Raw genomic sequence first — 26176 nt, forward strand, 5'->3', positions numbered from 1 at the left:
TACCTATTAACAAATGTCTTCATCTTCGTTGCAAGGACCCTTTTGGTGCTTTGAGATTGCTGTCTATTGTCTACCCGTGAACCTGGGGGATGGTTGGATGGCTTTACATCACAAGGTTTTGACTGTCTGAGTTTGCTCACTCATCAGAAACCAGACACAATTAATTTTCAACTCGTCACCCTATGTTTTACAAACTAATGTGTCGGGGGGGTTACATTAACTTGCCATACATGTAAAGTGCTAAAACTTCAAATGTTTTAGCAATTCTATCAACATATCATTATATTTTAGGTTGGATTTATGCAAAAATAGAAATTATTCTAAAGGGATCACAAAAATTCAAGCATCACTGTATGTGAGATGCACGTGCTCAGCGTGTGCACAGAGGTTAGGAAAAAAGAGCGAAGGGGCTGTTGGCCCACTTAAACCTGATACCTGAAATCTAACCTCAGTAACTGGAACAGGAGAGAGATCTGGTTCCAACTATAGTCAAAGTAATAGACAGGAGTGGTGGAAGGGTGTATGTGTGGGTTACCAAGGATCCTTGGCAACATTAGGAAGGAACTGATAGAACTTCCCATGTCTCACTCTTTCCTCTGACCTCTCACCCTCACCTGACCTTTATGCAAAGGTGAGTGTGTCTGTGTTGTGATGTATGCTTTAGTAAATGTGTAGGTTGCTGGTGTGTGCACTTGTGGCAACAACATGGTCGAGAGCAAATAGAGCTGTCTTTAAAGTGAAACAGGGTGTCGTTCTATGTGGTCTAAAACATGATAATCTTTGAGCTTTCAAGGTCTGGTAACATTTTGGCTAAATAACCCCTTAAGATGCTTTAACCTGCACACCTGGCCTCCATTTTACCTCCTGCCTGATGCAATCCTGCATTTCATGGCACTCATTCCATGGACAAGTCCCCTGCAGAGGATTTCACAAGTGAACTTGGGTTTCTGTGAAGTGTGGTAGCGTGGATTAAACACAAAAACCAAATACGGTGCAGAATGCATTTATTAACCTAATGTAAGGTTGTGGTTGTGGCACTCATCTCATTATTTTATGATGAATGCACATAAATAACATTTAAAGTTGAAACATCTAGTTTTTGCAAATTTATTTCAAACTTAAAGGTCCGAGTTTACAAATTGTACTGACCCAAATATTCTTGCCTTTTGCTTTGATTTTAATTTTTTTGTCTTTAACTCTCTCAAAATGCTTGATGGGAGCAGCTATAATTATTAATTTATCCATCTGCTCGCTTTCTCTGAAACCAGAACTAGTCCACCTGCTGCATTATTCACTCAGAACCAACACACCCAGTTCCATACATCAATTTTTCAGTGAAGACCATGCACCTTCACTGGGCTTCACTGCCACAGTTATTAGATGGACATGGATGTGGAAATCTATATGATGGACAAAATCTAGAACAAAGGGGATTTTTTTCAGACTCAAAAACTTTAGGCTTTGTTGCCTGATTTTGAATGCCAATTTGGTAACATTTGTTATTTAACATTTATAATAAGCCTTTAAATGTCAAATGTGTAATGAAAGAGTTATAACACAACTTTTGTAATTACAATCAAATCGCAGCTTTTACAGAGTTTATTATTAGTGTTTTTCAGCAGTGTAACTACAAAATAAAGACATATCATTTTACTAAGTTGTCATGCAATAAATGATGATACATTTGCCTCTAGTCGTTGTCCATAGGAGTTTTTTTTTTTGAAAATTACATTAATAAATGCTTGTATCTTCTAATATTGTTACTGTATTATGTACAGAATAAATATACAAAATGAAGTGAGATATGGATAAATAATTGATATCAAACATAATCTAAGATAATCTTTTTGTGGGTTGCAAAATAGGTGTTTATCATTAGTTCTATCCTAAACAAGAAGCAATTGAGATCTACTTTGTGTAGCTGTGTTTTTAAATTTGCCTTGAATAACAGAGGCTTTTCAAGCGAAACACAGTAAAGAAGGTGGTAAAGGAGCTCCCCAGGTCAAGGAGTTCATTTCACCATTACTAGGGTGGCTGCCAGTATGTTAACAGGCAGCCAAGGTGAATGACCAGCACTTTTGTGATAAGTAATTAATTCCCATGGCAAATGCATAATGAAAATTTGCATTCCAGTGGCAGTTGAGTTTAACATTCCTGCTTTCTACTCTCCTGCACGGGCTACACAGTAATTACTTCCATGTAGTTAACATTAAAGTATGGAAGCTATCTAAGCTTGTAGAACCACTCAGTAGTGAACTGGGAAACTTTACAAACTTAAGTTTATATTTCAAAACATAAGCGCTGTCGTAGATCCTGCACCATCTGATACAGGAAATCACAAGCCAGTTCTTAACAAAGTGGGTATGAAAAAGGCTGCAAATGGATGTGATGCCATTCTGTTATTTATACAATAATGGTTTTGCCATTAAAAAAATTAATGTTTAAAATTAAAAATCTGGGCCAGTGTCATCTAATTAAACTGTATCAGTGGCTTGCTGGTGCAGTGTTTCCACTGACAGTAATTCCTTATCCCAACCCCATTAAAAATTAATGATGATGTTAGATTATACTGATCTTACTAAGCCAATGTGCAAAAGAAGCCACAAATGCTTCCTATTGAGGCGGCCCAGAGCCATTAATAAAATCAACACCTGCTGCACACACTTCCTATGTGCTCTGTGATGTCTACGTTTCTGACTGTTGTATGTGTGACTGCATGGCTTATAATGGCATCAGTGCTGGTGGTGTATAGATATATCTGTAAGGCAGATGTCAGCGGGTTTTGTCTGCTTCACAGATGGGGGAATTTGGTGTCTTAAAACTAAAAATATGACAGAACTTTCCTTTTGCTGTATAATTAGCTCTGTTATGACTTCATATTCAGTCATTTTCTGCATGGCTGTAAGAGTACTATCCTATCTCATTTTGAGCTTAGAAGACAGTTGTGGATGAAGAAAAACAGCCCTGCACCACACTGCTCCCTGTTTTGTTTGTTTCCACTGGTAATGACCTTTTAGTCATCTGACCTTCAGAGGTGTATTAATTTTGCGTCTATTTAAAGAATCCCCATAAGACAGATTGGTTGCAATATGTGCACTAATCATTCCGGCAAGCCTTCGAAGACAAAAAAGCTCATCCCCTAAGAAATTTTTTGTGTGGCTCATATGACGTTACATCATTTCATGTCTAAACAAAAAAAGAATTCCCATAAATGACAGAAACCAGATTATCAGGACTTTCTCATATGTGACAAACATGATTTTAAATGGAAAACAAATTAACAAATGATCCTGAGGACAGTGCTGCCCTTATATAATTTCTAGCTAGATTATAAATCTGAATATTATAATTTTCTTTTAAATGTACATGAGGTGACCATTAGAAATACTGAAGTGTGTTGACCATAAAACACCTTTAAACCGAAACATGGGTCTTATTGTTGTATGTCACTGTCTTAGAACATCTTTGTTTATCTGATGTGAAGGTTGTGTCTCTTAGCTCAGGAGTCTGGCATATCTTCTGAGGCTGCCTGCTAAAGACGTGTTTATTCATGTTTTTTTTATTGCTGAAATTAAGATGCTGATCCATGTTTGTTTCCATTTCAAGTGCATGTAGTACATTCCAAAGGGATGACAAAAATAATGCTCTCAGTGGGAAGGGTATCAGAACAGAGCTTTAAAGTGACTGGGCTGATTCGTTTAAAATCAGATTGCAATCAGTCCTCTGGGTTATCCACGATGCTTTGCAGTCACTTTGCAGTCAAGAGTTATCTATTTAGCAACTTACTCTAAGTGCTTTAATGTGTCTCTAATTAAAGTTAACTGCCAGGGCCATTTCTGTAGAGCTGGTTTGAACACATAATGCGTTCAAAGCCACCAACTCAACGCAATGAAACAATTAGAATCATCGCTGAACTGCTGGTTCCTAATGGCGTTTTCCTCCTAGGCATGAGCAATCAAGACTTATCCAAGGCATGACCAGTGGAGCTAGAGTGGACATGTTACAGCCCATCTAGGGTGATTCCAAAATCTTCATAGTTTTTGGGAATAAATAAGATCAAAGCCATTTGTTTTGGGCCCCAACCCTGGATTAACACTTCCCCTCTGCAGTACTTTGAAGTTTGTTGCCAGATTGCAAGGAAAGCTAAAGCAAAAACCACGAAACAAGGAGACCAATTTATTTCCTATAAATGGGGAGAAAAAAAAAGTTCTGTGAGAAATGTGGCAATAGGTAAATAAAATGTATACTCATTAGAAGGGAAGATTTTTTTCTATATTTATGACTTAAATATGGAAGGTCCTACAGCTATAACTGTACATTTTAGGACAGTTTAAATTTACAATCATATCTATTAATATTTTACAATTACTTTTAGTTATAATAATGCTGTTGTGCTTTATAAACCAAATGTCTTAATGTAAAGCAACAACAATTAGAATAACAGTCCTTTCCAAAGAGGGAATCCCCTAAAGGCTTTCTAAATAGTTCAGAGAAGGAAAAAAAAAAAAACAATATGTGGTACTCCACTGCATACAACAAATTGTTTTCTGGTGTGACGAAATATTGTTTCCCCTCACGGACGACCAACATCTGAGTCCTGTTAGTACTGTTACACAGAACAACAAGACTGCTGGCTGAAGGGATGAAGAGATCATTCAGCAACTGTTAACAACTGATAATTAGTTCTAGAGTGATTTTTAAACAGTGTTCAGTGCATTAAAAGAAGGGTCAGAGATGTACTTTGTGTATTTGTTTGTGTGTTTGGGAAGGTGTGAGTGCGTGCGTTGTCATTCTACACCCCCATTTCAAGCCACAGACCCACAGACCATATGGTTTCTGTCTCTGCATCTCCCTAAACATTGCCTTTTTCGTGTCTTCTTCTCCCTCCTTTCTTATTTTCTTAAGAGTTTCCCTTCACAAGCTCCTATTTACCCAATTATCCATTTTAAGCTAGTGTTCCCACAGTTAGCATCTTATAATCAATGTATGAGCCTCTGTGATCAATATAATACTCAAGAGACACCTATAACCTTTTAGCAGAATTACTTATCAATATAAACAAATAAAAGCTCAGATCAGTTCCATTCAAGGCTTCAAACAACTGAGGATTTTCATTACTGATGCACTTGTTTATTTTCCTGACCATACTTTTGTCAACAAATTGCCAAAAAACGTTGGAACCATATTATATTTAGTGTAAACTGATTTGTTCAAATTACTTGCATTAATGTGAATCTAAAACTGACATGGTGGCATCTTCTGGTGTGCAGAGGTATCTGAGAGGTCAGTGGTCAGCAGTTAAAATTGCACCCCTTTCAGCTCCACGCACCACAATCACTGGATAACAAATGTGTAAGAAGTTTGGTTAAGGTTATGCACAGACACAACAGGGTTTCATAATGAAGTTGAATTCCAATGCCTGGAGAAACAACAATCAGCTGAAGTGTTGTGCTGCAGAACCCAAGCTTGACACCCTATTTTGCTTTTTTCATACAGTATTTAGAAGGTAAAACCATGCCACTAACAACTCAATAGCACAACAAAAAAGAATCAATATAAAAAACATTAAACAGCTTTGCAGGACACTAATAAAAATGTGTGATCTCTAAGGCGAAGATCTTTAATTATATGCAGGATCTTAAAGAACCAAATCGCATAGTGCTGTCCATGGTGCTGAATTTTGACAGCAGGTGTTGACATGTAAATGGTCTGGTTGTACTTAACATATTAAAATACTTGAAAATTGATGCAAATAATCAACATCTATTTTGTTAATTCATTCTTGTTTTTAAGTCGGGGGTGGCTGTAGCTCAGTTGTTAAGGCAATCGTTCACGGACCACAGGGTCAGTGGTTCGATCCCGGCTAAATGTCAAAGTATCTCTGGGTAACACATTGAACCCCTAACAGCCCATTCATACCCCCAGCTGTGCAGTGCCAGTCCAAGCCAGGTAGAAATTAGGGAGGATTGTGTCAGGAAGGGCATCTGGTGTAAAAACTGTGCGAAATCAACATGCGGACAATGATCCCATTTGGCGGCCCTTAACTCACGGGATAAGCAGAAAGGACAATAAATAAGTAAAAAACAAGAATTTTATTTATTAAGTCATTTTCTAGACATGAATGCCAAATATGTTTAACTGAACATCTTTGGGTTTTAGTTGGTTGATCAGAAAAAACAGGTAATTTTAAAGACAATTAGAAGTTTCAAAATATTGCAAGGGACATTATTTCTATTACTAGACATTGTGGAGTAAATGGTTTGTGTCTACACATGGTATTCCACTTTATTCATCCTGGAAATATTTAGACTTGAGAAATGAAGAAAGTCACTTGCTATATCTGTACAGTTTGTGCATCCCCAAAAGGAAATGTTTGAAAATCCAGTATGATGGATTCAAACAAAGGAACTAAAAGAGGAAAGAAATACAGCAGATCCTGATAACTTGGTATTCCTTATACAGGAGTCAGTAGTTAATAACAGAGACCAAGAGAAAAAAGGTGAAGAGGAGAGAAGGGGCAGTGGCGGAAATGTGGCTGCTGTCTGACGATGTGAAAAGGAAATTAAACAATGCTGAAACCAGACAGTAGACCTAGATTCTTGAAAGATGAAACATAACAGCACACATAAGGTACAACTTCTTTCTTCCAAACACAGAGATGTTTATCTGAAATTGAAGTTCTAAATGGTCAAGATGAATAAATTGCTACATGGTATCTGACAAAACAAAATCAGCTGATGGGAACTCAGCTCAACTTGTTCTTTTGCTTCAGGAAATGAGAAAAAAACACTCTAAAAAAACTTTTGTCAGGCAATGGAAATTACATTATGCTGTGACACAGATCTGACAGGAATGTCATTCTGTAAACAGACATTTATACTAGTAGGAAGGCACTTATAGAAAAATGGTGATATTGTTAAATTTGGCAGAAATGTGCGAGATGAACGTAAGTTTTTACAATTTAGATATTTAGGCAATTTTGCACATCGGCTCCTTTTGCCACTCATTTCTCAAATTAAACTATCACAAATCATTTGGTCCCAGTAATACTGAAACCCCAGTATGTTATCTTTTCAAATAATACCCAGCCCCAATTAAGGATAAAATCTTTAGGTAAAGTTAGAGCAAAGGGTGCCGCAAAAATAAAGAGGGATACAGGAAAGGCTCTCTTTCCTTCTTTTGGAACCATTCTGCTGAAATGGGGGGTTTGGTCTGAGAAGGGGAGGAGACAGAAAGAGGGGAGAGGGAGGGGAAGAGAGAATGGGGTGGGACAGATCCACCATGCATGTGCACACGCACGCACGCACGCACACACACACACACACACACAGAACTCTTCAAAGCCAAGTGGTTTTCACAGACATCCAATTACACTAAGAGATGACATCTGGGGAACTGCAGCAGATAAATAAGGTGAAAGGAAAGACAAGTTTCAGTCACCTCAGAGAAACGTCAGATAACCAGAGAGAGCACTGCTGATAGAGCCAGGAGGGAGGAGAGGCAAAGGAAAGGGGGGGGGGGGGGGGGGGGGGGGGGGGGGGAGAAGAGGGAGCCACACACAGGACGAAAGAAAAGAGGCAACACACTGCTCCAGCGCTCAGACTCCGAGAGGCAGGGACAGAGGAGAGATAGGGAGCTCAGCTCACTGACAGACTCGCAACAAGAGAGGGAAGAAAGACGAGAGCTCCGGGCTCCGTTACACACTCAAGAAACTTCAAACCAGCTCAGACTAAACAAGAGAAACAAAGAGAAAAGAAGAGCAAAAAGGAAGAAAGTCTGGATTGTGACTCTTTTTTGTGGCCTGCCTTACATGGATTCCTCTGGACATTTTATGAAAAGCAGCATTAATCCTTTTTTGTTTGTTTTTATTTATTCTTTTTTTTTTTTTTTTTTTTTTCCAACATTTTGAGATCTTTTATCCAGACCTTCGGCTATCCACATCCCTGGACTGAAGAAGACAAATAGTTGGGGACATGCGTATTAGATTTTAGTACCACATATTAATGAACTAATAATTTAAGTGTGTGTGTGTGTGTGGTTGGATGCTAAAGTGTAGGAGCATATTTAAACTTCAGCCGAAAGTGAAGACGAGGTCTCTGAGGCAAGACCCTCAGTTGTTCCCATTCTGAGGTGACCTGAGTTAAGGATGTTGATGCATTTCTACAGTACATTTGAGGAATAAACACCATAGAGGAATACAACAGACTCAGCCTCAACACTGCAGCTTCGCTACCACCACCAGCAGCTGCATCCATCATAATTGTTGTCACTGAAAACTCTACATCTGCTACCAAAAATCTTCGATCACATCTCCTGCAGTCCTATCAGTCTTCAACCCAGCTGTTCTACAGGTTTTCACACCACAGTCCCGCTGAGGTTGTGGGTACACCAGACAGAGGAGGTGTAGCTGGTCAGTCGGGGGAGTTTCTCCCACTCTTGTTCCCTCTCCCTGCACCCAGCTCAGCATGCCCCAGTCCTTGAGCAACTCCACAGCTCTCCTAGCTCCACTACCATGTGTAGTTGGACAGTGACACAAGGTGCATCGGTCGCCTGGTTCTCCTCCTGCCCCTGCTGCAGACCTCCTTCACTCCTCCTTTCCCTCACCTTCATCCTATTGCTTCTCCTGCTTGGACCTTCCTCATCTGCGCCCCTGTCGACTTTATCATCACCATTAGACTTTGAAAAGAACCACAATGCACCAGGAGGGGCTCCTCCACACTTCATCTTACACCCACCACCGTTCTCATCACCTACACCACTGCATGCATCCTCTGCGAGGTTGCCAAGGGCGACCAATGTGTCAACGTCCTCTGCCACGGTCGTTGGGCGCCACGTGCGGAGCAGCTACAACCACCTACAAGGAGATGTGCGCAGGAGGAAACTGTTCTCCTACCAGAAATTCTTCCTTCGTATTGACAAGAAAGGAAAAGTTAATGGCACCAAAAGTGAGGATGATCCATACAGTAAGTCTTCTTTCTTACAGTTTTGAATGTCTTTCGTCAGTTTTTTTCCCCAACTAGAAAGCTTTTACTGGTTTGTGCTTCATTGTTTGCATCAGCATCTTGAATTTTTTTTGTTGTATTGATAAAGAGCAGCTAAATGGAAAATTCATAAAGAATTACATAAAGTTTGCTAATAATATATTGATTATATTGATTGCCATACTGTATGGCAATGAGAAGGCTACATTGAAAGATGTTTTGTGTTTATCTGTGGAAAGACATGCTTCTGTTTTTCCTCTCTGGGCAAAATATTTAAAGGCAGGTGACGGGGCAACAGAACAAATAGCAGAGCTGCGTGCTTTTCAGCCTTTTCACCATGTGTAGAGGCGGGCATATTTTCCAGACTACAGAGTTTGGGAAGAGAAAGCATGACAGTAAGAGTGGGAAAGGAGAAAACAAAATAAGCAAGGCAGGCAGATAAAAAAAAAGAGAGATGATCCACTGGAACCAATTAAAAAATGGCCCAGGGAACTTTGTTCCTCTTTGAGGAAATATCTAAAACACAGCTATTACCAAACCCCTGGGGAGAATGACAAGTACTTAATAGCGGTGGGCATATGCTAAGGATGAGGTTATACAGACTTAAAGTAGTAACCAAGTGATTCCTGCTGCTTTTTAGAGATTCAAATATGCAAGCATGATTAGATACCCAAAGTCTAAATGGTTAAATAAATACAAAGTGAACATATTTTGTCAACTCTGATGCAAGATAAAAGGACTGAAGGTGAATTTTAAGAGTATGCGTTAAGATAAACCTTTAAGATCTTTTAAAGATCATTATAATCATTTACGACTTATGCAGAGCATAAAGTAAGCTGTTATCTTTCTGTAGTCCACATCTTTATCTTCTTGTTCAACACATCTGGAAGTTCTCCAGGACTGCCACAGCCTTCTGGCCTCTGAGCACCACAGAATAGCGACATCGCCTGAGGGCAAATTGGGAGTAGATTTGAAAAGAGAACTCAACATTACTCCCACATTTACCTGCCCAGAATTTTTCTGCCTGTTCGATGAATAAGAAGGGTGACATCCAAAAATCAATTTCTTTAAGATTTTAACAACAGATACTCATTAAATTGTATCTTGTGTATATGTTTAAATTGGTCAAACCTGGAAATATAATCTTAATAAACGGATCTTTATCACTCACACACCTTCATACACATGGGCTACATTTGTATGCATCTGTTTGTGGATCTGCGGTGCTGTACAAGCCTCTCCTGCTGAGAGCACACGCACACGCACGCTTGAGCACAGAGAGGCCAGTCTTGCACATGGCCTCCATATGGCAAAGCCTACTTTTATTAGGGCCAGGGCCAGTGTGAATGTGTGTGCGCATGTGTGTGTGCCACTCAGACACCAGGTCTCTGCCAGACATGGCTGAAGGAATTTCAGTTAGCGTCTCTTCCTCCCTCCATTTGCCTGCAGTCCTCTCTGACATACACACACACACACACACACACACACACACACACACACGCACACCCCAGCAATAAAAGGTGAAACATGTCACTAGCTGTAATTGCATCAGGTCATGGCATTATAGGCACAAACCATCAACTGCAACTAGATGTGGTGTCAAATAGGTAAGAATTTTGTAGAAGAAAAATAAATATATAAATAAATAAAACCCTCCCATGTAAGACATTGGCCATGGAGGTCAGACCGTTCAGGCCACTGTCTGCCATGGCAACATACTAACTGTACAGTAGGAGGCATTTCATTTATCACCAATCTACAAAATAGCAAGTGCAGATGTAAAACGTGGTTTTGATTACGAGATGGAGGGTGGAAATTTGAGGATAAACTAGAGCAATCTGGCTGTGATGAAATGGTGATTAAATAATGTGTGTGTGACTGCACACATCATTCAATACTGTGTATAGTGTGACAGTGTAAACTAATGCACAAGATACTGCTGTTTTTCATGTGCTCCAATGATCAATCTAACTTAGATGTGTTTGTGCAATGTTTTACAATGTTATTTTTGCCTATATTTATAGGCTACTGAGCATTTATGTATACTGTGTGGGTTTAAAGCTCAAATAAGCTAAATAATAGCTGCTCAAAGCTGATGCAGGTTTCTGTGTGTTTATAAGAATCAAGAGTCTAATAATTCAAATCCAGCTTGCAAACCTATTACACATAGCACGTTACATCATGTACTATACCTTCACAAGGATGAGCACTAACAATTTTCCAGTAAATTTAATCAAACTTGCATATCTAAAATGAGGACCAAGTCCATAACAAAACACCCACTTTTAGGAAGTAAGGAAGTAGTTATTAGTGTGGTTATCATGATGTAGCCTGGTAATGTTCAGGAGGTCAGATTGCAGATGAGTGTCATTAGATGGTGTCAGAGGTGATAAAGACCTTTTAGGTCCAGTTCCGGGGTCAAGGCTTTCCTCCACAGCCGAGCAATTCTAATCACCCTGTCAAAACTAAAGGCAGTGCATAATTCTGGGTTTACATTTTTTCTAAATGTTTTTCCACAAGTGTGTGTTACTGCTCTTCCATTTATGTTCATGCAATAAATGCCAATGTATGCATCTCACCTCATAAGCCCTTTGAAAGAGGACCACTCTGAGTCCGAATATGGATATCCTCGCTGTCATTTGACTAACGTTGATCCTGCCCCTGACCAAAAGTGACAAAACTGTCATTGTTTAGTTTCCTTACACATCTTTTTTACAAACAAACAAATAAAGCAATGAAACAAATGGCCATGTGTTTGCAGTTGGACCACAGACTTGTGCTTGCATGCAGCCCAATTAGCATTGACTGGTGCCAACATAATGACAGTTGGAGCTTTGACTCCGAGTGTGGCCCAATTGTAAAAGCTGACACACAAACTTATTGTTAACATTAATCAAAGTCAGCAAACAAACCCACTGAAATGAATCTAACATGCCACAATTTATGGACAGTCAACAACATGGGACCTATTCTGGTTAAGAAAAGGGTTTCCATGTCTTGGCTAATTACACAAGTCTGTTCCCCCCTGGTTTGCCCTCTAACTATTGACCCAAGTCAGGAAGTTTTTTAATCAAAAGTCACTGTTACACGTTTTGCTTTTAGCTGTTCTACTATTTTTGCCACTTTTCTCTATATGATGTGGCAGGATGAAACAAACATAGTAATATTAGTTTGATATTAATATGTTGTGCAAGATGATTGTATGTAACTCTTTGATGGTATGTAATTTCTGGGGAAAAAAAAGAAGAAGATGAAGACTGGTTGACAGATTTCTTCTTAGTAAAATTAGGCTACACGTTATAAAAAGGTTTAGATCCCCCCAATACTCAGTAGAACAAATCAGTGTTAATTCAAATCCACTTCTGTAATTTTCTCCTCTACATCCATAAACATCCAGTGACTCAACAAAATTAACACAGAATAAAAAAAGTGCTTTCCTTTCATATCTTTTTAAAATCACAAATGAGTCCCAGTATATTCTATTACTGTTTTTAGAAGTCTCCGTTTCTCAGCCTTACTTTCTCCACCTCCCCACCGGATGATCATTTAAAGTTCTCGTGGGAAAAGGTAACCACATTGCCAATAAAAGAGAAATAAAAGAAAGTTATGGGGAGATAGAGGATGGACCCGAGCTTAGTGTCAGTGTTGCTGCTCAAAGTTAGTTTGACATCTTCATGGACTCTCCGATCCAACAGCCATAAATACAAGCGGTGTGCAAAAGTCACTGCACAAGCTTGTTCAGGAAATACTCCACCTATCATCGAGTACTTATACAGCTGCCAGAGGCAAGTTTAACATCAACAATTACATTCAGCTCTGCTCTGAAAACATGCCATATACTGTACATACACTATGTGTATTTGCTAACTTGTGATTTTTTTTCCTCCAACTACTCTAACAATCATTTCAGTTTATCTATGGTTGAAACAATAAGGAGCTCTTACGGTTAGGTTGTAACCAAAAACAGAAATAATGGAAAAAACATGCAAATTAATTTGACTTTTACATAATTACTGTATAACATCTGCATGTAGGGACAAAAAAACTTTGATTAATTCAGTAAGGTATATTTCAAAAATGCTCCTCATGATATGGTTTTGTTAATATCTCAACCAGACCGGGAATCTGGATTAAATCATGTCACATCCAATTCATGGCTCATTTTCTTGAGAAAATACAGGCCTTGTGCTGCAGAAACATAACATAATATTGATCATCTTACATAAGAGCAATCTTGTTTTACTATACCTGATAGACAGCTTTGCCTTTTACATTTATAGATTACTTAATGTGTAATAAACCAAGTCGCAGAAACCAGACTATCAAAGTCAAGACGACACTGATGAAGTGCTGGTTTTCCTGTAAAACAGATAAAATAGGGAGTAAACATTGTTCAATTTCCCTACTTCAGAAATGTACAACTTTATTACAGATATTAGAAACTGTATAAAACTTTTTAAAATGTTCCACTAAGAGATGTAAGCAAATTTCACTTCTCTTTCCTGTATATATATATATAAAAAGGTGCTCACTGATCATTACCATTTTCATCTTAAGACCTCCACGATATAATCCAGGGTTTGTCTATTATGACATCTAATGATAAAAACATAATTCTTGCATCAAATTGTAAGAAATAAATGCTCTATTATCTGATTCTTTTGTTACTGACTAACATACTGGTCCTATTTTAATTAATTGAAATCATTTGTTGGCAAATAGTCTTTTTTTTTTTTAAGTAAATGTTAGATATGCAATTTCTCACCTTTCCCTGCTCCCTTTGACAGCACCACTCTGATACAAGGGTGAGTGTGAAGGCTAGAGGTCCAGATGTAAGAGTGCCCTTTGACCCCATTACTACCCGTACAGGGTCACTTACAGAGCATGTGTGTTCATGCTTGGGATGCATCAGCAGGCCACGTCCAACTCTGAAAATGATCAGAACAACCATCCACATTTCCTACTTAGAACTAATTGTACAGTGGAGTTTCCAGATTCAAAAGCCATGGTTTTGTAAAGAATAACTGAACCAATGCTTCTTATTTTTTCATTTCTGTTTACTTTGCTTTGTCACCACTGTTTAAGATGTTCCCATCAATTCACTACCCTGTCCAATAATGTGTCAGCTATATTGAGACTAAAATAAGAGCCAGACTTCAGTAGGTGGACTAGGAAATGAAAACTATCAGCCAGGCACCACCTAAAACAGAAGGGTTTTCAACAGCAATTCATGTTTCTTTAACATCCCCTGCTGGCTTGGGGCATGTTGGCTCTCTAAAGAAAAAAAATGGGGCTGCACATCAATTACTTACTATCCACAATTAAAAATTGATTAATCAACAAAGAAAACAGCTGTCAGGATCAGCCCGAGTCTTTTACAAACTTCTGGAAAACTAGAATAAATTAGTCTTAACTGTGTTACAGAAAACTGTTATCAGACTTTCTCTACCAGTAACTATACAGCCGGAAGCCCAATACTGAAAGTGTCATTTAGTGTTAGCCTGATGCATGTGAACAGGCACAGTTAATGACCAGTAAAGCCATGGGAGGTGAAGAACAGCATCTGTGACAGATAACATCCAGGGCTGCTGCCATATAGACACCATGTGCTTCAGGAAAAGCCCCCAACAAATGAACAGAAACACAGTGGAAGTGAGGCTCTTATTGTAGTCATCAAAGGTAAAGCTGAGCGCTCAGAGTTAAGTCCAGAGGGACATTTGGACAGGCTGGCTGTTTGAACAGAGCAGTCAGGAATGCCAACTAATTACTGCATGTGAACGAATATAAATGCATACACAAGGAGAGAAAGAAAGTGAGAATGATACAGAATGAGAAAAATGTAAGTGACAAACTAATGCTTGTGGTGTAAAATAACAAGTTTTCTAGGGCTGAATGTTCAGTGGCAACAACTCAAACCACAACAGTTGGGAAACATTGCACTGGCAGACGAACTGTAAATGAAAAATGTGTGAAATGCAGACGACCGTCACAGCACTTTGCCTGAAAACACAACTCCTGGCATGTCAGGCCTGTGAAATCACTGGAACTTCATCATGTTACAAAGTCAACTACACTAAAGGAATTAGAATATCTCAGGTGGTTACGTGTTTTTCTCCTCCTAACCAAATCACCATTACCATCATTGTGAATTTCTGCTCGGTGCCTGTCAGATTCTATTAAATGTGTGTGACATAACCCGCTATGGTCTCGCTGCGAGAAGTAAAGTGATCTCACACTATGCGGACTGGAATGATGAGCAATACAAATTAACCTTGACGCAATTTGTTGGCAAGACTTAAGATATTTTAAATATTTTTTAGCTCAGGTGATTTGTTTTGTTTGATTTGAGAATAACCTGGTTTGTTTTCGCTTTTTGTACCTCAGTTAGGAAGGCTTGAACAGCGTGTAGATTCGACTATATTTAAAAGACAGTAGAGTGAATGAACGTGTCAGGGAAGGGAATCCAACAATTATGGTGTGAGGATAAGCTAAATAATACAAGTGCTGGTTACGGAGAACAATCACACTAATGAAAAAAATACTTAAGAAACTCAATGTAGTGCCAGAGAACATTATTATCTGTTTAATATGATTTATAACCAAGAAATCTAATACATGAAAACTAATTTTATAAAGGAATCAGCTGACCAAAAATTCTATTTTTAAATATTTCTGGCCATATTAAAAATCAGAAACAGGCCTCCGTTTTCTCAGCTTTGGTCAAAACTGTCGGCAAGACGGTCTTTGATGTGGCCACTTAGTACAGGATGGTACAGATGTCAACCACATCAGTCTAAACCAATACCTCAACACTCCTCAAAACATACAATACACAGCAGTTTCTACTCCAACCCAATATTACTCACCAGCACTTGCCAAGCAAACTGCACATCTGAGAAATGTTTGTCCTCAGACTTCATAATGAACCGGAAATGTTCAACCAAACTTTAAGAAAAAGTAATGCCAAGGAAATAAGTTTAATCCTGTTAAACCACAGGTGGCCTTAAATGTGACAGGATACTTGTTTCTTTTCCAATAAAAATCTTAAGTTCATTGTTATGTTTGTAAATGGCAGGGCCAAACAGTTTAATAGGTTCTGTTCATATCTGATTTATGCACATAGTTGGTCCTTTTTTCCTTTCTTGCATTTCTCTATTCTTGTGTGTCATTTACTGTTTTACTGGCAGGGATTTATTTTTCTTTAGAGTCTTAGGCAGTCACATGGACGTAAACTCATGTCACAGTGAATACAACATGTTGTCAGTCACTCTATTGCCATAGTTTCAAAGAGAAAAATGATCTTAGTGTTGAGACCTCATATGAATAACATCAGATAATGAAATCTTAAAAAGAATACATAATAATGCCACTTTTGCGTCGTAAAACTTTGTTTCTTGGATGTCACATTTACATCCCCCTTCCAAAAGCAGTGAAGGAATTAGCCATTGAGGAAAAAAGAAAACACATACGAAAATCAGGGATTCATTCAAATATTTGAGCATTGGATACAGAAGAAAAGAACCAAAACCATCTCTTTGCCTCTCACTGAGGGGGGTTCATGACACAAACTAATCCGCAAGTGACAGTGTTCCACAATAAAGAGCAAGACCTCTCTAAGCTGCAGGCACGCAGTAGACCCACTCACAGCTGGTCACCGTGTCGAAGTCACAAAGTGAATAACCGCAGTATAATCTTCAAAAAAGGCCCCTGAATAAACAGTGGGAGCATTTTCACAACCTCCCTTAACCTTTAGGTTCAGCTGGAGTCTCATTGCCCATGTTTCCAAAGAGTCTGACAGTGGGCTTACAGTATGTGTGTGTTCCTGTGTGGGTCTATGAGAATGTGTTTATACATATGTAGCAGCGTGAAAATGTATGTCAAAATGACTAATAGTACACCATTTGCCCAGAGTGTAAAGTTCAGAATTGTTCATTCAACCTTAAATTGTGTTCGTTACATGAACATCTTAAATAAGATATTGTACAAAGGCATTTCATTTAAAAAAAAAAAAAAAAGAATGGTAACATGATGCCCTTAATTATAAGGGAAGAAAACTACTCAAGCAAGTGTTCCAGATGCTTATTATATTGCTAAACTGTGAGTTACTGTAAGAAGTGCAATGACTGGGGACCTCTGTTGGATTTCATTCTCCCTCTACTCTAATCATTTCCTGACATTTGTCATCTTCTGCGTTGGTTTAATTGAACCTCACTGGGGAATTAGTGCTACCGATCAGAGCATTTATTGTATGAAAAAGAAATACCTGATAAAACAGTAAAATGGTGAATGCTGATAAAAGCATATATTCACATTTGATCTGTATTTTGTAAAGGTGTGGTCAAAATATGCACTACGTTTGATAAAAATCTGGTTTATTAAGTTGAGTAATTACCTTGCTAAGTAAGCAGAGGAACAAATTCAACTGCACACAGGATTGTGCCCTTTGTAGTTTCTATAAAAACATGGATAATATAAAATATATGGATATTTTCCACTAAGTGAACCCTGTGATCTTAATCCTTAGAGTATGGTTATTCCTCTGCCCTCCAATACATTATAATTAATGATGAAAAAGGGAGAAAATATATGTCAGATTTGGTGTTGAATCAAAGAGTAAAATGTAAAAGTGCAGTATGATACAGGACTAGAACTAAATGCTGAATCCTGTTTTTACGTATGTGTGTTATATTTGTGTGTTTTTTCACACAAAAAAAAATGGATGTGTGTGGCTGCAATACAAGCTTGAGTCCTGTTTTACTTCATCTCCTTGCCATAAACTCTGTTGTTGCAATCCAAGCCTTTTGTTGCAGCATGGTCTTTTAACTTGCAGACAGACAGGCTACTTCTGGTAACTGGGAAAGAGGCCATAAACGAGCCCTGTGCTTTTGGTTTTTGACAACCCACATCAAACAGGAGCAAGGAAAGGGTTTGAACAGGTGGACGGGCTGTTAGTGCAGCACAGACAGATCTTATTTTGATGAATTACAGCTCCAAAATGTCAGCTGTGGCACAGTGCAATGGAACATTTGGAACCTGACAGATCAGTGTTGTGCTGTGGTACATGTCTGTGTGAGTAATGGACTTAACACGGCAAAGTTATGCAACGTGAGCTATGAAAATCTTCTTGAAGTTCAGAGATTTACAAAGCTTTTATAGACCAAATAAGGGAGCTGTGGGCATGGAATAATGCCAGTATACTCAGGAAAGGATTACATTAAAAGAAAGGGAAGAAAAAGCCCAAAACTATTAAAATAACGACAGCCATCCAAGGGAAACTGTCACTTAAAAATAGAAGTGTTGTTAAAGTTGTAAAACACAGTAAGCAGTGGGCAGATGTTTCCACCTGTAGATACACCAATGCTTCTCAAGCTTCATCCCCTCTTCTCTCTGACCATTTTAAAAATCATACCAGGTCTGCAGAATGTTGCAAATCTGCAATGATGAGAGAGCTGGAATAAGGACAGAAAGGGGCATCTGTTAAAAGAGAGGTATAATTTATGAGACTTTAAGCTTTAAAGAACAATGTAAGTAATTTGCTTGATATTTAACCCTCATACTGCTTTGTGTAAAAAATTCTAGATGAAAACAGTATTGGCGTATTCTGAAAGTGAGAGCCATCTTCACTCAATTTTAATAAACCTACCATAATCCACAAGTTTATTGTGCATTTCCTTAAACAGTACATCCAGTCCCTGCTTTCTACTGGCCCCTACAGCTAATCCCATCAACCCCCTGATAGTTGGCTTGGTACAGCTGACTTTAAGATAGGAGAAGAAAGGGCTGGTGACCACAGCTTAAACTAGTGGTTCAGGCTTGAAAACAGATATGGACACTCTGACCTCTTGCGAATCTAGCAGCCAGAAAGCCTCTCTCCGTTCTGTCCGTGTGCCTGCCTGCCTGCCTGCCTGAGCTCCCCAGGTCAGAAAAACAAACACAGAGTGGAGAAATGTTTTTTCCTGGCTTACACCTTGGTTCCAGGGCATGCAGCCCACGAGCTAACCAACAAATGAACATGGGGCAAGAGGCCGGTCTGAGGTCTCAGTGAAACTAAGAAAAAAAAAGTGGGGAAGACAAGACTGGGGTTTACTTATAAGGAGTGAACTGCAGGTTTCTCTTGCAGTATTTCAGCTTTTTTAGCTAAATTATAGAGCCCAGTTAAAAGCTCTGCACCCAGAACTACATATATACTCATTTTATAAGAGTATGCTTTTCACATTTTTAAAAAAAATGCACAAAATACCTACAGTAATTATTGTTGTGTTTCACATCATACAATATATATTATTTAGACTGTTAAGGGGATCAGCAAAGGAAAAAAAATAAAAATAAAGATAATTTTGATAATTAATATTTTAAGAGATTTCTAAAGAAAATTTGTCAAAGTATTGGTTTCAGCTTGTCTAATTGAGGATTTCTGCTTTCTAAAATGTAATATTTGGACCTGAAAAATAAAATAGTTTTAAAACTGATATTGCAATCTACAGTAACAGTCTACAGCATCTAGAATTTTCAAATTGCAAAGCTGCAATTCTAGCTGATTTCTTTTAAATGCTTGAGATTGTGAACAATCACTAAAAAACACCTGTCCTCCTCAATTCACATGAAATCTTTAGTGGAAGTGAGTCCAAGTGGAGAAAAAAGGTACCAGGCATATGACGTCTAGTTATGGCATTTGTGACTATCCCCACATACAAATGCAAACAAATATGTCAATTGGATTATTTGGGCCATTTTCAAGTTAGCAGGGAAAGACATGATATCCATAAACACAATGACCCTGACCAGATTTGAGCATTGGTAAAGATACTGAAGCAGTATGGCATGCCCTCATGCACATACTTTAGCCACAATGCTAGACCTGTGCAGATGATGCAGATTAGACAACACACAACATTTTTTATACAAAATTAGGTACGAAATATTAACCCTAACCCTTAAAATTTGTCATTCAAATTTATACTTGTCCTATTTCAGTCATCCTTTTATTTTAAAACAACAGTGTACAGTATATAAATTAAATACTACAGAGAGAACTGATACACAAAGTTTTGACATATGCGTCTCCGTTCTGCCAGGTATTTTGGAGATCAAGTCAGTTGATGTGGGAGTGGTGGCCATCAGGGGCCTCAGCAGTAACTACTATCTGGCGATCAGCAAGAAGGGAGAGCTTTACGGAGCGGTGAGTAGTGGTTTTATTACTTCTTCATTATGATCATCCCCTTTTATGAACAATATCTGTTACTTGTCAATTCAAAATATCCCCTACTTTTTGCAAAAACATTTTTTTTTTATGACTGATGATCTCAAAGTGAATCATGGTCTTGCAAATGAAGACACAATTTTTCTCTCTGAAGTGGTGACTCTGCGGGTTTTCTTAAATGCCTTTTAAAACAATGGACAAGCCTCCAAGACTCTTTATTCCAGAAATAGGAACCAAAGTTAATCAATGCGATCTACTCTATGCTACCTGCCTCACCTCCCTGACTCCATTCATGAACAGGAAACACAATCCTTCAGTTTCTTGTTCTGCTTCAGTCCCTTTGGGTAAAGCAGCCCTCATTTTTCTCTCTCCCCCTTTTTTCCTCCTTTTCTTCATCCCATTCTCTCCCTCCCTTTCTCCCCTCTTTTCCTTACCTTGAAAAGACCCAAACTTTCAGCGTGCCTCTCTGGAGCCACAACACGGATGAAATGACACACGGTAGAAAAGAAAGAAAAAGAGGCATTCTGTTGCATGGCCTGAAACTAAATTCCCATGACGTCTTCTGCTCGGTGCAACTCAAGTCATAGAAGCACAGTAGTAAAAGGGCTGGCATTTGATTACACTTGATGGGTTTAGACAGTGAATTCTTTATCTGCTGTTAATCAAATGAAATCATTGTTTCATTATATCTGCAGATTAATTCATGTGAGCATGTCAAGGAATTGTGATGTGTCTAACATGATTCAATTTGCAAAAATTTCCAAAGAAAACACAAAGGAACTGTTTGGTTTATGATATATATTTGTATTAAATGCAACATTTTTCCATATTTATTCTAAATGTAGCCACTAAGAACTTACTACAATAATGTTAAATTTCCTGGATTCATTATCAGAATTTGGTGTAACTTGATTATATGATCATTGAAAGACTGCCAGCGTACAGACAGAGTTTGGTCGTACAGTTCACCAGCATTGTTTAAAAACCTGCTCAGTGTCTGTAAAATATTCTCATTTTGCTTTGGGAACATTCAGTTTTACTTCTGGAACCAATTTGAACAGCTGTGGCCAGATAGATTGAGATGAGGGGAGGGGAGGGGAGGGGAGGGGAGGGGGGAGAGAGAGAGAGAGAGAGAGAGAGAGCAAAACAGAGAGAGAGAGAAAAAAAGAGAGCATAAGCAAGAGGTTGTTGTTGTTTGTGTAGGGCAAGTATACTTTTGCTAGTAAACATCAACAAAATGCAGTTAACTGGTTATTTAATGGCATTAAGCCTTAAGCACAAGGGCAGCTTTTAGTAAACTGACAAATGTTACTTTTTAGATTAGTTTGCCCGTGAGCGCTCATTGTGATACTGCATCAAATCACAGCCTCCCACAACATAATATCATCATAAATGACAACAACAAAAGCAACTTGAATGACACGTCCACTCGGGCTGCTAATTTGTGGGAAAAAAATAAATAATGATTTATTTTTATTATATCAGGATTATTTTACATTGATTTCAGAAATATTCGATATATCATCTATTAATTTTCCAGTTTTTATAAATATTGTTACTGATAGATTACGTTCAACTTTAAATAACTACAATTAAACTAAAAATCAAATGCTGCAAATAAACAAATATTACAGCTTGGATGAGACTGTTCAGAAGTCTTATGTTTTAATTTTTTTTTTCTGAGGCTCCTGTGGCAATTGCATTTCATTTGTAGATCTTTCATCTGCTATAACGATAAAAGAGCATTTTTTACTTACCTGCTGTTTGTTTATATTGGCAAGTAAAGATGTATTTGTATGTCAACTCATCTTTAAAAGCTTTGTTAAGCACATTTCTGTCACTTGCTCTGCTATGGTGTATAGAAATAGAGCCCAAAACCCTACAACATATTCTTTGGTAAAATAATTATGTTTTCATATGGACATACATTTCTCTTCACTGCAACCTGAACCAACCTTAACATAACCAGCTAACTCTGACTACTTCTGAGTTTTGGGATATAATGTTTCCGCTAAAGTGCGTCTGATACCCTGCTCTCCCACCTGACTGTCCACCACTGACAAAGAAAAGAAAGAACCACCATTCATATTGCTTTTCTCTTATGGGACTGTGGTAACAAAACTTACTGTGTGACAGGATGGTAATAGGCTTAGCTGGCAGGTGAACCACTGTGTGTACAATCTTTGTTAAATTAAACATGCAACAGCCTGGCTGAGAGACTTTGAGTTTTCAGTGAGGCTTGAAAGTGCACCACTGTACAGGAAAGGGGCGGATTTAGTATAACAATACAAAGCATAAATATCATTGTAAAACAGAATAGGGCAAACTGATTATACAATGAAGTATTTGATATAAAACAATCAGTGGAATTTATAACCGTAACAAACAAACATTAAATAAATACAGATTTAGTGTCCACTTTTTATAATTAGCCAAAAATCACACTGGGTACTGCTCTGAAGCAATGGCTGATGAATTTGTTGATCTATGTCATCACTAGATGTAAAATACCAGCATGCTGCTGCTCTGCTCAAACAAGGTCCAGATTTAGTAACAATAGGTACAATAAAACCCATTTAATTTTTCGAGCAACTGATCCCTAATATGTGTTATGATTATTGAAAATGAAAGATTCCAGAGTAATAGCTGGGTAATGAAAAATGCAAGCAATTGTAGTTAAAATAATTCATTTATTGTCTTTTGTGTCAATCAATGCCCTATCAAATTAAGATGTTAATGTAATACAACAAATAAGAAATCACAGATATGCACCATCTTTCTGACTATGGATTGAGGTCTTCAGAGGCTTCAAAGGCTAAATATGATCATGAGAACTGCGCACCGATCATCATCTAGAAGTTAACAGACAAGTGATTCTAGTGGTAAAAATGCCTACATTTTTAAAACTAAATCTCCACTGAATAATTGTCTTGAGAAGTATTTTCCACACGATGTTTATTTGTGGGCAACTTGTGTTTTTGCGAAAGGCTCTAATTGATTAAAGGTTTGTTTTAATCAGGCTCTTTTACTGTAAAGCAACACCAAGCAGAGAGGAAAAGGAAGAACAAACAGTAAATATAATCAGTTGTCTTTAGGTTGTGCTCCGAACTGATGTCTAATATTTACACTTCTTGTCTAATCGCTGCAGAGAGACTTTGGCCCAGATTGTCGTCTGATTGAGCGCATTGAGGAGAACAAATACAACACCTACGCTTCTGCAGAGTGGCGTAATAAGAAGAAGCACATGTTTGTAGGACTGAACGCCAACGGAAAGCCAATGAGGGGGAAGAAGACACGGAGGAAAAATACAGCCACTCACTTCCTGCCCATTGTGGTGCAACCACGATGACTGGACATATCAGCCCCGGGAGAGCTCTGCAGACAGCAGGGTATTAGACTTTCTTGGAGGTGCAGTGATGGCTACATTGGACAGATCTGAATGGGATCTGAATTATGCACTGAGAAAATTAATGGAAACACAGACATTTATCTTTGTTGGATAAAGACATTTCTATTTTTAAAGAAAGAAATAAGATATATTGGTATACAATGTATATATTATTTTCTGTTTTAACTTATAAAGTATATTGGCACAGTAGAAAAATAGGAAAAGAAACTACTTCTGTGCCAAAAGTTGATTTAGTAGCTCAAATGTCAAGTCTTTCATGATTTGTGCAGTGTGCAGAGTTTTACTGGGAAGAATTGAGCATAGCAATGGCAGAAGGCAAAAGTAAAACAGAAAAGAAGAGGAAGTACTAATAGAAAGCTAACTGATAGAAAAAGAAAAGCAGAAAGGCAGGAGACAAAGGACAGAGTCAAAGGGTTTCTGAAAGCAGCTGCAGGTCTAATACTATCCTGTTTTTTCTTTAAAATTTATTTATTTTGTGTACTATTTAACAAAAAAGAACAAAAACAAAAAAGGACGAAATCTTATCTTTTGTACCATTTATGCTTCTCTTTTTGAATATTAATCATTTAAACCTGAATAAACACAAAAATATATTTGTCTTTAACTTGTTTGAGTTATTTGATTTTTTTACAGATCAATTATTGATGTCTATATTGTAAATACACAGGAATTAATAAAACATTTTGAGACAATGTTATAATGGATTGTACAAAGTAGAAAATGTACAAAATATTTTTTCCAAAGCTTTCAGCTACTGGGTTTTCACCATTGAGTGGAGTTTGGCCCATCTGGCCAAACTAAGCTAAATACATCTGCCGATGAAGACCACAAAACAGTTTTGTTAGGCCTTCAACCCCATGTCACTGTCTTCATCGGCAGTCGACTTTGATAAAATTCTGGAATCAGAACCTCAGCATCTCAATGGTGGTTTTATCTATACTAATACCGAAAGAATTAAGTTAAGCTACTATTTAAAAAAGACCTTCAATCCTCAAACAAGAAAACAGCACCGTAATTGTATTTATTAGTAATCCTGTTTTATAACAAACTAAGGAGGTCAGTGGAGTACCTTGATAAAAACAAGACCTAAATCAGAAATCTGTTTGAGATTAGACTTTTGAAAGAAGCCCAGCAGACAACCTGGTTGATGGGTTCAGGGGTTTTCATTTCTCCCTGCAAAAACCTCTCCCTTACAAGTACACATGGCAAACATGGATTCTCATAGGATAAACAGTGTCTTTTATGTGATAACAAAGACGAAACAGGCTTTAGAAATGGCCAAAACACACACACACACACACACACACACACACACACACTTGGGTGGCTAAGTTAAGAGGTGTGTGCATCAGTGTGGTCTAGCAGCTGGGAAAAGCCTCCTCCTTGACCTTACTTGTCTAAAACCTGTTGCTGTGCCCCCCCCGAGACAGGGAGACACATGGAGCAGGGCATATGGTATAATGTAAATATCACTCCCTTGTTTATCACCTGATTCTAATTAACTATGATGTCATGTTTTCTTTATTCTTCTAGCATCTCTCTTCTTTGCTTTAACTTCTTCTCGTGCATGGTTACTGTCCAGATCCTATGAGTTCACATTTTTCTCTCCCTCCCAAACAGATTTTTTCAAACTTTTGTCATGTCTTGGTAAAGTTCAGATTGATTCCAGAAATTAGCTGGATAAGACCGAAAGCAAGGATTTTACACAAGCACACTCACGTGCACACACATCCAACTGGATGTTTCTGCCCAGGGCTATAGCTGTTGTAATTTGTTCATTGCATCCATCACTTTCAACTCCCTGCCATCTGTTTCTCTGTGTGCCTGTGTGTGTGTGTGCACATATGACGGAATCCACCTCAGTTGGTCCATCCCGCTGTGTTTATTACAAAAAAGTTCTCAATCCTCTTTTTGTGCTCAGGAATCCTCAGTGTCCAACACTCACGTCTAAACGTGAGTAAGTATGATGCATCAGAGAGAGATTCAAATTTCCTTTCATCTTCCCAGGGCATCTAGTCTTTTGTTTATATGATTACTTGGGTGTTCTGTAAACGACATATCAAGTACAATTACTTTGAAATGTGTTCAAGACACCAATCCCCTCCTTCTTCCCCTACTTCTCCCTCCCTCATAAAGTTCAGGGGCTGGCATTCCTAAGCCAACGTCTTTATTATTTGGTGGTACAACTTCAGGGATCTACATATGTAAAGTTTCCCATTTAAGAATTCCATATTAAAATGTGAAGGTCTATACTAAAACCTAAGGTGTTTAACTCAGCCACTTGGTCATTCAGAAAATCTGGACTCTAGTCTGCATATATATCATGTGTAGACGTCTTGAAAAAACTCAATTTTTTATTACATCTTTAACATGACTTAATGTGTCTTTGCCTTTACCCATGATGTATAATAAGGCTAGACTTTAAAAGCAGGGAATTTATTCAAAACAGCTGTTTCACACTGATTAGCAACCCCAATGACATCTGAGTTAGTCTGTACAGTGGCACAAAGCCATGCATCATTTCTCCCATTTCTGCAGTGCGCCTAACATGCTTCTAAAACTGTTTGCCAATGTCATTTTTTAGTT

The 26176-nt window shown here is 38.1% G+C and overlaps 1 protein-coding gene across 1 annotated transcript; it reads left to right on the top strand.

The window, feature by feature from the left end:
• Positions 1 to 7565: 7565 nt before the first annotated feature.
• On the top strand, positions 7566 to 24194 carry fgf10a (fibroblast growth factor 10a). Its single transcript, XM_067484961.1, has 3 exons — positions 7566 to 8963; positions 20057 to 20160; positions 23330 to 24194. Exons 1-3 carry the CDS (start codon positions 8513 to 8515, stop codon positions 23528 to 23530), a joined length of 756 nt encoding a protein of 251 aa, XP_067341062.1. The 5' UTR covers positions 7566 to 8512; the 3' UTR covers positions 23531 to 24194.
• Positions 24195 to 26176: the final 1982 nt, after the last annotated feature.

This window comes from Channa argus, chromosome 18 (genome assembly GCF_033026475.1).
Source record: "Channa argus isolate prfri chromosome 18, Channa argus male v1.0, whole genome shotgun sequence".
NCBI lineage: Eukaryota > Metazoa > Chordata > Actinopteri > Anabantiformes > Channidae > Channa > Channa argus.

What these genes read in the sequence shown, in the direction of transcription:
- fgf10a (XM_067484961.1), top strand. Translation starts at nt 8,513, where the DNA reads ATGTGTAGTTGGACAGTGACACAAGGTGCATCGGTCGCCTGGTTCTCC. An exon ending in AAGTGAGGATGATCCATACA is followed by an intron (nt 8,964 to 20,056) that starts GTAAGTCTTCTT and finishes CCGTTCTGCCAG; the next exon opens with GTATTTTGGAGATCAAGTCA. An exon ending in AGGGAGAGCTTTACGGAGCG is followed by an intron (nt 20,161 to 23,329) that starts GTGAGTAGTGGT and finishes TAATCGCTGCAG; the next exon opens with AGAGACTTTGGCCCAGATTG.